This window comes from Neopsephotus bourkii, unplaced genomic scaffold (assembly GCF_033783945.1).
Source record: "Neopsephotus bourkii isolate Nb327-2 ecotype Australia unplaced genomic scaffold, CSIRO-AGI_Nbou_v1 NB_994, whole genome shotgun sequence".
In the NCBI taxonomy this organism is placed as follows: domain Eukaryota; kingdom Metazoa; phylum Chordata; class Aves; order Psittaciformes; family Psittacidae; genus Neopsephotus; species Neopsephotus bourkii.
The window spans coordinates 3,378,966-3,392,329 of NW_026901486.1; the positions used below are offsets into that span (position 1 = coordinate 3,378,966).

Here is a 13,364-nt window from a genome sequence, read left to right on the forward strand (position 1 = left end):
CTCCCTGAAATGTTCTCTCTAGGTCCAGCATTCTGCCAGGAAAACACTGCCCAAGAGGGACATAAGTTGGCTGCATCTAGGAGTTTAACCCCCTCCTATTGATTTGTTTCTGTTCCAGTGGAGCAGTAGCTGGTGGCAGCTGACTCTGGTTCATGAGCAGCTATGTTTCAGTTGCCCTTGTCCAAAAGGGGCTGGCAGTGCAGCCATGGATGCCGCAGAAGGCACATATTGCAGGGGAACACTTTAGTCCAGGCTCCCTGGAGGAGCTCCTTGGGAAGCATGGAGCACGTTTAATTGTGCGTGTCCCTGCTTTCACAGAGGTCACTGATGAACCCAAGCCAATTCTTATGGAGGTGGGAGAGGGTCCTCTTTCTCCATGCACTTAGTGATGCTCTGCCACGTGTCATTGGACAGGGGCAGGAGGAAAAGGCACCATGTAAAACCACAGAGTGAGGAGTACAGATTTCACGGCTTTGGCTGCAAGCTCATGGTAGGCATTTACAGTGCCGAATCAGAAGTCATTCTGTAGCTTGTACATGCTGTGGAGACACACATGGAACAAATGAATGGATTAAACCTGGCTGCTAGAGGGCACAGCTGACCTATCCCTCCTTTCCACCAGCTAACAACCTGACTGCAGTGCAGCTCTGCAAGGAAGTGGGGAGAAGTAGAGGGTTTCCCATTTAGAAATTGCCAGAAAGGTGTCACTGAACAAAGACAGCTCAAACCCTCTCCATGATCCATCTCAGGCAGTGCCCAGCCTGGGAATACAGTTGGCAATAACACTTCATTTGCTCTACCCAAGCAGGTGTCGTTGGAGTCCAACTCTTCCATGAATTCCAACACGCCCCTGGTCCGGATCACACGTCTCTCCTCCAGCGATGGGCCGATGCTGGCCAATGTCTCCGAGCTGGAACTGCCTCCAGATCCCAAGTGGGAATTGGCGCGCTCTCGGTCAGTCAAACCCACGGGTCGCAATCCCAGTGCCTGCTGGTAATGCCACCATCCTGATAGCCACTAATGTGACTGCTTGTTCCTCCCTTCAGCCTGACCTTGGGGAAGCCGCTAGGTGAAGGGTGTTTTGGCCAAGTAGTGATGGCGGAAGCGATTGGGATCGATAAGGACAAGCCAAACAAGGCCATCACGGTTGCTGTCAAGATGTTAAAAGGTATGGGATTTCTACAGAGAGCAGAACAGCAACTTGCACTGGGGTTTCCTCTCTTCTCTTCTAAGTCTTTTATACAGATACAATAGAGTAAAGTAAGAACAGCTTTTCACCCCTTTCACCCAGATAGCCTGAGGGCAATGGCTGTCTCCTTGGAGAGCACCTAAAAGTGCAAATCCCATCAGGAAGAGGGACTGGGAATTAACCCGTTTCTTTGCCAAGGAGTAATAGCATCCCTGAGAAAAAGGGGAACCCCCTTCCCGTCTAGCCAGCCCTGTGAATCAGCCCACTCCTTACTCCTCCTGTAACCAGCGCTGCCTGTTCTCACAAAGCCTCGTGCAACAAGCTCAGGTGAAGATTGCAGATATTTGGTTGACAGACTCCTTTGTGAGGAGTTTCTTCACTAAAGACACTTGATCCCAAACTCCCAAGATGTTAAAGGGAAGCCAGAAGTGGAGGAGTCACTGAGCACCTTCACACGAGTCTGTTCCCATCCTTACCCTCTACACAGTAAACACAGACAACATGCAGACAAAGTCACCCTGGGGAGTTCAGCTGGAACAAGCAGGGCAGATGCTCCAGCAGTGAGCAGCCCGGGTTTGAGGTTGCATGGGGTGACAGCTTTACAAAAATAACAGTTCTTATCAGAAAAGGATTTGTTTAATTTACATTTCTGTCATTCTGAAGTTGCTTTTGGAAGCAGGAACATTTCCGTCTTGTTAAACCAAAGCGTTCATTTGGGGACGTTTCTTCTTATTTTTCTACTGTTGCAGAAAACTTTCCATGCAAAAAAATGCATTCCTTCCTGTAGCCCCTCTCCCAGCTCTGACCTTCCACAGTCCTTAATTCTTTGCCCATGGAGGTGAGGGAGGAAAACAATCAGAAAGGCAAAATTATCCCAAGTACTAAAAGTGGCTTTATTTCTTTAATACTTCACAGGATGAAGCAGAAGATGAAAGGCTTTGTTAATTCGCGTATGAATGTTTATCTCAGTTTATTTGGGTTTTTATCTTTCCTTGCGGTAGTTAGCTTTGGTTTTGATTCTTCTTCCCAAAGCAGGATAAAAACAAACAAGCACTGCCATATTTTGCGTTCTGTTTTCCCCACCAAAACCCCACGTGTCTATGCAGCAGTTGTATTGACTGCTTCACAAAACACTTACTTTCCTCCTGACATTTTTGCTTTCCACTCTTGCTTTCCCCAGACGATGCCACAGACAAGGACCTTTCTGACCTGGTCTCTGAGATGGAAATGATGAAAATGATTGGGAAGCATAAAAACATCATTAACCTCCTTGGTGCCTGCACACAGGACGGTACGTAGCAAAGCAGCTCGCAGGGCTGTGGGAGGCTTGGGTTTGACTGTCCCTTCTGTGTAACTACTCTCTGGTTGCCCAGAACATCCCAGATGAGCTTTTGGTGTTGGGCTGTTCCTCCGCTGGATCCTGATGTGCTCTTGCTTGCAGGACCGCTCTATGTGTTGGTGGAATACGCGTCAAAGGGGAACTTGCGGGAATACCTCAGGGCACGTCGCCCACCTGGCATGGACTATTCCTTCGACACCTGCAAGCTGCCCGAGGAGCAGTTGACATTTAAAGACCTGGTTTCCTGCGCCTACCAGGTGGCCCGGGGCATGGAGTACTTGGCATCTCAGAAAGTGAGTTGAGAAACCTCATTTGGTAGAAGCATCAGTCAGACCCGTGTGTTCAAAGGCGTTCAATGCTCTGTGTGTGTGTAGGACAACCTCAGGCAAAGTGTTGGCAGGCTTCTCCCTTCAGAGACCACATTTTTCTGTATGAAGTGTCTTGAGTGTTTTGCTCGAGGCTTCATCCATATGCAGAAGTTCCTATAAGCTGGCTGCATTCATGAATCATGCAGCTGTACAGCCCTCGCTGTGACCTGCAGGCCTGTTTAGTATCCCCAAAATGCATATGAAAGCACAAAAAATGCAGACCTTGCTGCCTGTCCTCACCTATTCAACCTCTGTCACTTCTAGAGGTATCTGTCTTTCGGATGTGTGATCCTGAGGCTCGGGCAGCAGCGGTCAGGGTGAGCATCATGCCAAGTTGAAGCTTCCACCATGTCACTGCTACATTAGACAACAGTCGGGATCTGCATCCCCTGTCCTTCCTTCTGATCCTTCCCTGATCTTCCTTCTGAGAGCACTAAAGATGCAGAGCACTAATGAGGAAGCTGAGATCTTGGGTGTAGCTCACGTGTTTGTGGCTGTCTCCAGTACTTTAGGCTCAGTCGGAGTGGAACTGGTGGTGGATTTGGCTCAATACATGGATATGGCTACGATGCTCCCTGGGGAGCACTTTGCTGGCACTGAGCTGGCTGCTGTGTTTGCTTACATCATACCCTGGGATTAAGTCTTGATTTGCTCTGACATCAGCAAGTGGAGAATCAGGCTTTGGGTTCACAAAGCTGTGCACCAATCAGTGTGTCCTCTTTTGTGGGCAGGGAGCACTATGGCCAGAGCAACTTCAGCTTCAGATGTCAGATGTGTTTGTCCTGTGACTGCAGTTCAGGGTGGATGGCTCTTGGTGGCTTTAAACTCTTTCTGCACAGTGCAGGCTAATCTAGCTTCTTCCTCAGCTAACAGTTGCGATATTGAGGACTGGACTAGATGACCTTTAAAAGTCCCTTCCAACCTGCATTGTTCTGTGATTCTATGTATTGTGTATGTATTTGGGACGTCTTAATTTTAGGACATTATTTCCTTCAAACATCAGCCTGCACTCCTCTTCCTGGAGGAAGCAGGGCAGAAAAGCAGCTTCACATCCCAGTAAGTGCCCACATAAGAGGAGGGTGAGCTTTCTCATCTGTGCATCATCCCCTTTGGAGAGAAAAGGTGCATGGCTGTGTCAGCGCAGCGGCTGCCAATTAGGTGTTGCTAAGAGGTGGCTCCCACCGAGTATGCATGATGGGGCAGTGACACAGAAAGTGAGGAGTGAAGCAGTGCCCACAGCTTTATGAGCTTGGGAGTCAATGAAATGGCAGCTCATAAACCACACGGTGCTGTTGGTTCCAGGCACGAGCAGCTAACAAGCCCTTATTTATTGACTTGCTCACCTTTCACAGTGCATTCATCGCGACTTGGCAGCCAGGAACGTGTTAGTCACTGAAGACAATGTGATGAAAATAGCTGATTTTGGCCTCGCTAGAGACGTCCACAACATCGACTATTACAAGAAAACTACCAATGTAAGTATAGAGCTGCCAAGGACATGCAGTTCTCCTTCTGACAGGCAGCTCAGTCATCCCTGCAGCAAGTGACCCTTGTCCCACGTCTCCCTTTCTAGGGGGGCTTAGGAGGAAGAAATCTGCTGGTGGCATCACCTAGGGAGGAACTGTAGATAAGCTGGTCCCAGCAATACACCCACCATTCATTTTCTTCCTGACAGATACTGCTGCTGCTAGCATCTGATTATGAGGTGTCAGCTCTGGCCAGGAGGCTTTAGGCTAAGAGAAACTGAGTTTTTAACCAAAGGGGAATGGAGCCCTTTCCAGTCTGTTCCATTACTGTGAGTAAAGGTCCCAAGGAGCCAACTTCTGTCCCACCAGAGTCCTTGACATAGAAATATCACCTGGTTCTATACCTGAAGCTGCAACTACAACAGTTCAGAGATGGCAATGGAAGGCGTTGAAGGCATTGCAAAACCTGAGGCTTTGTGACTACAAGAGGTCTGATATCCAGGCAGTCCTACAAAGCTCACCATGTCCATACTGGTCCTTTGCAATATCACATCAAAAATCTTTCTTAATTACAAAGATTTCTTAATCAAAAATTAATGACAATTGTTGGGAATTTAAATCATAGGTCAGATGGACTTTCCCTGTTAGAGCTGTGTTGGACAGCTGAGAGCATAATCCTGTTTGTGCATCCTGCCTATGTCCTGTTTCTAGTTGTCTGCCACAGTGAGACGGGGTCAGAAGAGGACAGAATCCCCCTGCAGCCGAATTATGCCTCAAACACAAAACAGTCCTTCCTGACTCCCTCCAGGGGCCAAGCAACGCCCCAGAGAATTATGATTAATCTGATCTTTGTCATCTCATATATCTCAGATGTGACAACCCATGTTTATGACCCTGATGTAGGATGTTCCCCAGGAAACCCGGGGTCAGGCCTCCTCCTTCAGCCCCCAGCAGGATCAGGATTTGTTTCTTAGAGGATATGCCCTTGTCTTCAATGTTGGAAATTTCCCTTCAAGTTCAGCCCAAGCCAGGTTCAGACTCTGAGTCAACTGCTTCTTCCAACCAAAGAGATGGGAAGTGTCTTAAGCTCAGCTGCAGAGCTCGCTGCATTTATGAGCAATGGATGCTGTTCCCATGCAAAGATTTAGATGCGCTGATACGTTAAACCTGCCTTGGCAGTGAAATACAGTCCTCCACAGAGAGCATTTACTGCACAGATCGTCAGCGAAGATCCAGGGATCAAATGCTCTAATCTGTTTATACGTGGCCACTCCTGCTTTGCCCAGTGACCGGGAAGGCAGATGTGGCTGTTAATGAAAATGTTTCAAACTGGATTAGAAAAGAAGATTCAGATGGTGCCGTTGTGGCTGGGGGAATATGCTGATGGGATGTTCCCATTGTCTTCCTAATTACAGGGTCGGCTGCCTGTGAAATGGATGGCTCCAGAAGCTTTGTTTGACCGGGTCTATACTCACCAGAGCGATGTGTAAGCATACCCTCACTTTAAAAGGAAAATAATGAAATTACCAGGAAACCAACACCTATAGTATCTTAAAGACAAAGTACTGTTAGGCATGAGCAGGGCTCCTTCACTGCTGGGGTGCCTGGGGATGCAAAAGGAAATGGCTCGATTGCAAGCTGCAGCTTTGCACACGTGGTTTTGTTTTACTGTTATCTAGTTGCTTTCATCCGAGGATCTCTAGTGAGCTGCTGAAAAATTGTTGGAAGGCAAGCACAGGTATTCCTTAGTCCTTTACAGATGAGGTGATTCCTCCTCACTCTAAAACTGTGCAGAAAGAAAACTCCATGCAGAAGAATTGCCCTTGGCTTCCTGCACACTTTGCCCCAGACAGTTGCATTTCAGCTGAGTATGCGGGATGAGCTTGAAACGTTCTGTCTGCTGTTAGTAGAGTTGATCAGAGACTATTCAACAAATACATTCTTGGATTAATTTTGCTGCTTCATTTATTTCCTTTATTTTTCCTAATCCTGTCTTGTCCGTTTTAGTGCCTCTGCATGGTAAGCAAACAGCAGAGCCTGCCTCATGTGTAAATCTGTGTCACGTCTGAACTTCACAAGGGCTGAACTAGCTCAGCATGCACGCCGGCTTTTTTATTTCAACCTGTGGTTGATAATGGCATTTCTGCACTAACTCAGTGCCTGCTCCCCAAAGCTCACCGCTTGCAATTGGACAAATGAATCTATTTCTGTATTTTTTCACATATTTTGGCTTTCATTGATCTTAAATCATAGTTTCCGTGCGTAGGTAATGCTGCAGCGGGCATGACACATAAATCAAAGCTAGAGAACGGGAGAGCGAGCGTGCGTGAAAGCGAAACAGGGACAGATAATCCCTGTTTTTAAAAAGAAAATGAAGAAGGCAAAAGATATGTTTGAAAAAGAGGACTTTTACCCAGGGCGCAGCTGCAGGACTGGAGTGTGTAACGTTAGTGCTCCACTGATGCTTGTTGGGGTATTTTCCTCCCGGCTTGGCCAGTGAAATGAGTGTTGTAACAAGCAAGTTTTGGTATCAGCTTGCACAATTAGTGGCCTGTGGTTCCAAGCCTGCAATTCAGTGAAGCCGTGCATGAATAATTTGATTTGTTCCATTCAGTGGAGCTGGTGGAAGACCTAACAAAGAGCTGTGGGTGATAGATGGGCTGTCACCTATCTGATTAAATGCTCATTTCAATTTCAGACTTGGTGCCTGGGATTTCTTTGCTATTGAGTTGGATCAGCAGAGATCTCCAAGTAACTAGTAAAAATGGCCTAGGCAATTAGTCATGCTATTGATGACTCTGTTAGATATGCATGGCTGCACAGAAATAAAGGCAAGCGGGGGGAGGGAATATGGTGTGGGGGGGGTGGGCTTGGAAAAAACCTCATTGAATTTTAAAGATGTTTCTTTGGTTTCCAGCTGGTCTTTTGGAGTGCTACTATGGGAGATCTTCACTTTGGGAGGGTCTCCATACCCGGGAATTCCTGTTGAAGAACTCTTCAAACTCTTGAAGGAAGGCCATCGGATGGATAAACCTGCAAACTGCACCCATGACTTGTGAGTGTGTGATGGGGCTGATGTCCTTACACCTTCCCTCTGTGGCCAAATACCACCTGAAGCTGTGGTTGGGTCTGTTGGGGCATCCCCACTGTGAGATTATGCCATCTCCAGATAAGCTTACCCACCCCTACTCATTTCAGCTCAGCCCATGACTGCTGAGCTGTGTAACGTGCCTGCCCTGGTTTGATAGGTGGTGGCTGGGGTTGCAACTCTGGTATGTCACTTTAGGACAGGTCCTTCTGCTTTGAGAGCATGGGCACACGAGTTGATCAGTGACGAGGATCATGGCCCCACAAAACCTTCCTCCTCTTCTACTCAACTGGCCATGCATGCACCAAGGTCTCCATGGCTGAAGTTGCATTGGCCATAGCTGTTCTCTCAAGTGATCTGGGGGTGATTGAGTGCCACTTAGCCTCACCATGGGTGATGGTCCCCTTTGCCTTCTCATACAGGTATATGATCATGCGGGAATGCTGGCACGCTGTCCCCTCGCAGCGGCCAACCTTCAAGCAGTTGGTGGAAGACCTGGACAGGGTCCTCACCGTGACATCCACCGATGTGAGTGTGATGGGGTGGGCACAGGGAGGGGTTGCTTGGTCCCCACTGTGGGCACCCAGCACTGATGGGTGTGTTGCCCTGGCAGGAGTACCTGGACCTCTCGGTGCCCTTCGAGCAGTACTCACCAGCTGGCCAGGACACCCACAGCACGTGCTCCTCGGGGGATGACTCAGTCTTTGCACATGACCTGCTGCCCGATGAGCCCTGCCTGCCCAAGCACCCCCCTTGCAACGGTGTCATCCGGACGTGAGGAAGCCATCCTGGGCAGAAAGATGGATGGACGGACGGGCAGGCAGCGTGCCCATGGAGACAGGAATGTGGGGTGCCAAGGATGAAGGATCTTCCAGTGGAACTGCATGGTGGTGCCCAGAGATGTGTGTTGTTGTCAAGCTGTTCAGGGTAGAAAAAGAAATATAATTAACTTTTTTTTGGTTCTTTTGGTTTTTTTTCCCTTTTGCTGTATAAAGAGTCAAGAAGCACTGTTTGGCCTGAAGGAACTAATCTCTTGCCAAGATGATTTATCATATCTGAGATTTTTTTGGGGGGGGGTTCATTTTTGGGTTGTTTGGTTGGTTTTTTTTTTGTACTAAGGAGAATGTTGAAGCTGGGGGGCCACTGACCTCCCAGCCTCCGCGCTTGCGTTTCCAGTGCCAGAGTAGCCGTACTGTGCCTGCAATACGAAGAAGAGGAAAGAAAATCTTCCTTTTTTTTTTTTTAATAAGAAAGAAAAAACACAAATGAAAAAAAGAAGTGTAAAGAATGTAGAAATTCTTCGCTTATGCAATCTGTACATGAACCTTTTTGGTGGAGCTGAAAAGCCACGTTGCCTGCAGGGATTCATATATTTATAAAAATATCTATATTTTTGTTGTCGTCGTTTTTATAGCTTCATGATCGTTCTGCCCAGCTACATAGAAAAAAATCCTTTTTGGAAGAAGAAGAGGAAAAAATGATAATTAAGTAAAATGCAAATCATCATGGAGAAAGGAAAAAAAAGAACATAAAAGGAGACAGACAAGTCATCTGAATGGCAGTGCTTTGGCCATGCCACTGGCCCTTGCACTGGGCTGGGAGCAATGGGGCCATGCTGAGGTTGGAGCAGACCCCAGGGATGGGCGTCTCAAGCCACATCTTGACCTTTGAGAACAACCACTTTGGGGAGAAAAATCTTGCTTTTGGGGTTTGTGCATCTTTGCTTGCCAAGGGTGAGTGGGCACTTCTCCATCCACCCCTCGACACCAGCGGTTTGGCTCCATCTACGTGCAGTGACTCGGAGAAAGAAGTTACGGGTACCTGTAGGCAAGAGCCTTTAACTTATATCAAAAAGGTTTATTCCAGAGAATCTGTGTATATATCTATAAATATATCCTGTATATATATAAATAAATATATTAAAAAAAGAATGTATAATACTAATGCAACATAAAGCAGTAATGAGAGAGAGAGTCTCAAAATAGGAGCATTGCAATCTAGGATATACTGATCTGGGCGAAAAGAAAAGATTTTTGTGTTTGTTTGTTTTATATCTTCACAGTTTTGTTTTAAAAATTGTACCTTAACATGTATATTTGTAAAGAAGTTATTTATAGACATTAACATTATCTGTTCATGGGTTTAAATAGCGTAGCGTTACTGTAAACTTTAAAGTTCACCGAGCTTAAGGGTTGGGTTTTCTTTAACTTATTAAAAAATGGAGAAAAAATATATTAATCAAGTTTTTCTTTTTTGTGTTTATGGGAAATATTGAAAGAGTGTATAGGTGTACAGTCCTTTAACAAAGTACATTTAATGTTATAAATATATATATATATATTCATTAAAAAGCAAAATATTAGTTTATCCTGGATTGCAGTGAGCAAAGGTAAGTTTATTTTTCAATACATCACCAGTGGTTAAAACCAAACAAATAGCAGCAGAGAGATGATTCTTTACATATTTCAGAAAAACAGGGCCAAGAATTCTTCCATCAGTTTAACCACTGTGCATTAAGGGGGCGGGGGGTGTTTATTTTTCTATTTTCAAATGAAGGTATTCTTTGTGGTCGATTTAATAACCGGTGTGCAGCAAAACACACTGTTGATTTTGGATGATGCGGGGTAACTTTTTTCGCCCCTTTTGCCAGTACCATTGTATTTTGGGCTTCAGAAATGCCATGCGAGCAAAATAGCAAGAAGAGCGACAGTGTTTGCAGGAGAGGTGCAGCGACTGCGTGTTTCTGTTGTATCTAACACACTGGAAAGTGCCAGTGGTGCCCCATTTTCTGTGTTTAAAATGCTGCGCTGGGTTTGTTCCTTGATGTCAGATAGCTGTTTAAAAGCACAGATGTGAACTAGGGAATATTAGCATGGATCAAGCTGACAAGGGGGAAGATTTGGGCTGGGGTTATTTTTATGAGTGGGCTTTTTTTGTCCAGAAGACTTCACTACCACAACGAGGCAAGGAAAATTGCATCCTGAATTCATCCTTTCAGTTCTCCTCTGGTGCATATTACATATCAATGTTTCAGAATAACAGGATGAGAGCATCTCATTTTAAGATTATTTTGTTTTCTTAGAGCCACAAAATCCTTATCCTAAAAGAAATAATTTATAGTTTTGAGGTTACTTCAATGGAAGGTTGAGAAGGTAGATTTTTATAGAGTTTTGTTTTGTTCTGTTGGAATAAAAGAATTTTTTGGTATTTTCTTACAAATGTCTGCTAATTGTGTACATTCCAAGTACTGGAAGCGTTGAGTTTTCCTGTACTGAGAAAAGAAAATGTACAAAACTGTGCATGATTTCAAATGTTACTAGATATTATAAATATATATATAATTTATTGAGTTTTTACAAGATGTATCTGTTGTAGACTTGTTGACTTTAACATTTCTTATTCAATGCTTATATAGTTTTATAGCCTGGACTATTATCTTTAAAAGCTTAAAAATTAAAATTTCCAATTTTGTTACATTTTATACTGTCGATGTTCCAATCCACAGGTTTGCATTAGTGTGATCTTTTTGATGAGCAATTCTTATTCGGTTTATTTTAATACTGTATTCCTGTGCCTGACAGCTGCAGCTGTCCAAGGTGTGAGATGAACACTAAATAAAACTATTCTGCTTTTGTTAACATGGCAAACTTACTTTTACAAGGAAACAAAACGAAATAAACAAGTTGTTAAATGTGGGGCTTTATTCCCTGTTGTGGGGGGTCTTTTACAAAGTCGAATCTCCTCGGCTCTGGGATTTGTAGTGCCAGGAGGGTTTATTTTTGACACTGCTGCTTTGTGAGTCCTGGCCAGCACAGGTTTTATATTCATAATAAATTTATAACAATTTTGGTTTAAGGGCCATATTCTTTACTTGGGAGTGTGTGTAGTGTGGGCATAGGGGGGTCTCATACAGGACTGAGCATGTAGCAGTAGCATGAGGGTAGGAATTGCTCAGTAAACCTCTTGCGGATTTCTCCCAGTGTGATGGTGGTGGTGCTCATGCTATGTTCAGCCCTGCAGATGCTGGTGGAAATGAAAAGGGCACAAGAGGAGCCCACCACTAGGGAAGAGAGAAGTTGGGTGCATTGGAGCAGGCACCCGGTGCTTGGTGGGATGGGCACAAGGGACTTCACCCTGCCTTACTCCCAGAGGAGCCCATGTTTGGCTTTGGTTTTGGAGGGGTTGAGCAAGGGAGTTCACTAAATCCTTGCTTTGCTGGTAGTAGACGATGTAAGGGGAAGCTTGGGAAACATCAGGCCAATCCTACCAGCACTTCCACATAATGTTAACAGATTCCTATAAGTGATCCTGTTGAACTGCATCCCAGATACCCTAATTTTGCATACAAGTTTATCTACCTACATATAGCAGGTTATATCTGCAGCCCTGGGACTGGTGCCACCACTATTGCATCCTAGCAGAAAATAGAATTATATGGGGTTTTAGGTAGTTTATTTGCCACTGTAAGAAACAGTCTGTTTTCTCTTTATTGCATACTATTAGGATGCACTTTACTGTGTGAGAAATCTTGCTGCCTGGAATGAGTTGTTTCCATGCTTTCAGGACACACTTTGATGGCCAGCCCTAAGCCCTGTCCAGCAGGAGTAGCATGGGCCAGGGACCAATCTCTTGCCATCCAGGGCTGCAGTCAGAGCACAGCTAACTGGCCTTCTGACGGTTCATGTGGAAACAGCTCCATCACGGCAGGGTGCTGAGGAGGTTGTGCAACATTCGCCACTAGGACTTGAAAAGCAGGAGAAGGACAGATCGCTCTGCACTTAGTTTTCGTGTGTAGAATACCCATGCTTCATTGCAACCCAAAAAATGTCCTCTGAGCACACAGAGAGCACAGAAGTCACAAAAAGGCATGTCTGTCCTGGCGCAGTGGCTGACCCGCGCATGGAGCTGGTGTGATGTTTGCTTTCCCTCTTGGGTTTCATGATGTCATTCTTCCTCCACTGGCCTTCACCCACAGCACTGTTTGCTTGTGGGCTAGGGAGGAGGAGGTGGTACTTTACTTTAATTGCTCTACAATAGAGCCAGTTCTTAGCTGAGGATGAATATTTGGCTGTGGTGTGTGATGTGCATTGAGCAACGTGCAAACCAATCTAAAGGAACATCTGCGGAGCTGCTCAGTTGGGCTGTGTCAAGGAATATGCATCCCACTGCAGCTCATCCTGTGGTGGCCACAGCCTTCCACCCGAGCCATCTGCCCTTTCCACATGAAAGAGGTCTTTCTTAAAGCAAAACAAATGTTTTCTTTCCTCTGTTGGTGACTACACAAATAGGGCCTCGCACTGGACGCCATGACCTGCTCCATAGCAACATTCAAACAAATTACTAAAACCCTGATTTATTCCCATTGGTTATGGCTCCATGATGAGACAGGGAGGATTTGGCAAAAGGAAGAGAAGTCTGAGGCTCTGCAGGTGTCAGTGATAGATGGCAACTAGAACTAAAATAGCAAAGTTTCCTGGCGGTGGTGCCATTCAAAACTCTTGAAGGAGGTGTCTCCTGCTGGTGGACTCCTCTGAGCAAGTGCATCCTTCCCAGAGGCTGCATAATCTGCAGATAGGGAGTCTGGAGTCATCGCCTGTGTTGACATGAAAATAGAATATTAAAGAGGACCAATGGATCTGCTTAAAACCACAGAGCTACTAACAATAGGAGGACACAAGGGAATGTTCAGAGGAGATGCCGGGAGCTGAAGAGCTTTCTAGGGCTTCTTGACCCAGGACCATGGGCTCACCAAGAGACATTCATTGTACCCTCTTCTTCCTCCACTTTGTCAGCCATGTTAGCTCTGATTTAGTTTCTCTGTTTCATCACTATCATTTTGTTTTTCACAAGCAGCATCTCAGGTGTAGGCAACATGTCAAGCAGGAGCGTGGAGCCCTGCCCCCAAGATTATTAC

General features: G+C 45.7%; 1 protein-coding gene across 7 annotated transcripts in view; it reads left to right on the plus strand.

Moving 5' to 3' along the window:
• The window catches only part of FGFR3 (fibroblast growth factor receptor 3), a 56,385-nt gene extending 45,080 nt beyond the window's left edge, over positions 1–11,305 (plus strand). For 5 of the 7 annotated variants that reach the window (XM_061359799.1, XM_061359801.1, XM_061359802.1 and 2 more), the window contains 9 exons: positions 809–954; positions 1,047–1,168; positions 2,370–2,480; positions 2,631–2,821; positions 4,249–4,371; positions 5,778–5,848; positions 7,280–7,417; positions 7,873–7,978; positions 8,064–11,305. In XM_061359799.1, the coding sequence (XP_061215783.1) occupies positions 809–954; positions 1,047–1,168; positions 2,370–2,480; positions 2,631–2,821; positions 4,249–4,371; positions 5,778–5,848; positions 7,280–7,417; positions 7,873–7,978; positions 8,064–8,228 (1,173 nt within the window). In that variant the 3' untranslated portion in view covers positions 8,229–11,305. Of the gene's footprint in view, positions 1–805; positions 955–1,046; positions 1,169–2,369; positions 2,481–2,630; positions 2,822–4,248; positions 4,372–5,777; positions 5,849–7,279; positions 7,418–7,872; positions 7,979–8,063 lie in introns of all 7 variants that reach the window. The other 2 variants (XM_061359800.1, XM_061359803.1) reach the window with 1 other exon arrangement.
• Positions 11,306–13,364: the final 2,059 nt, after the last annotated feature.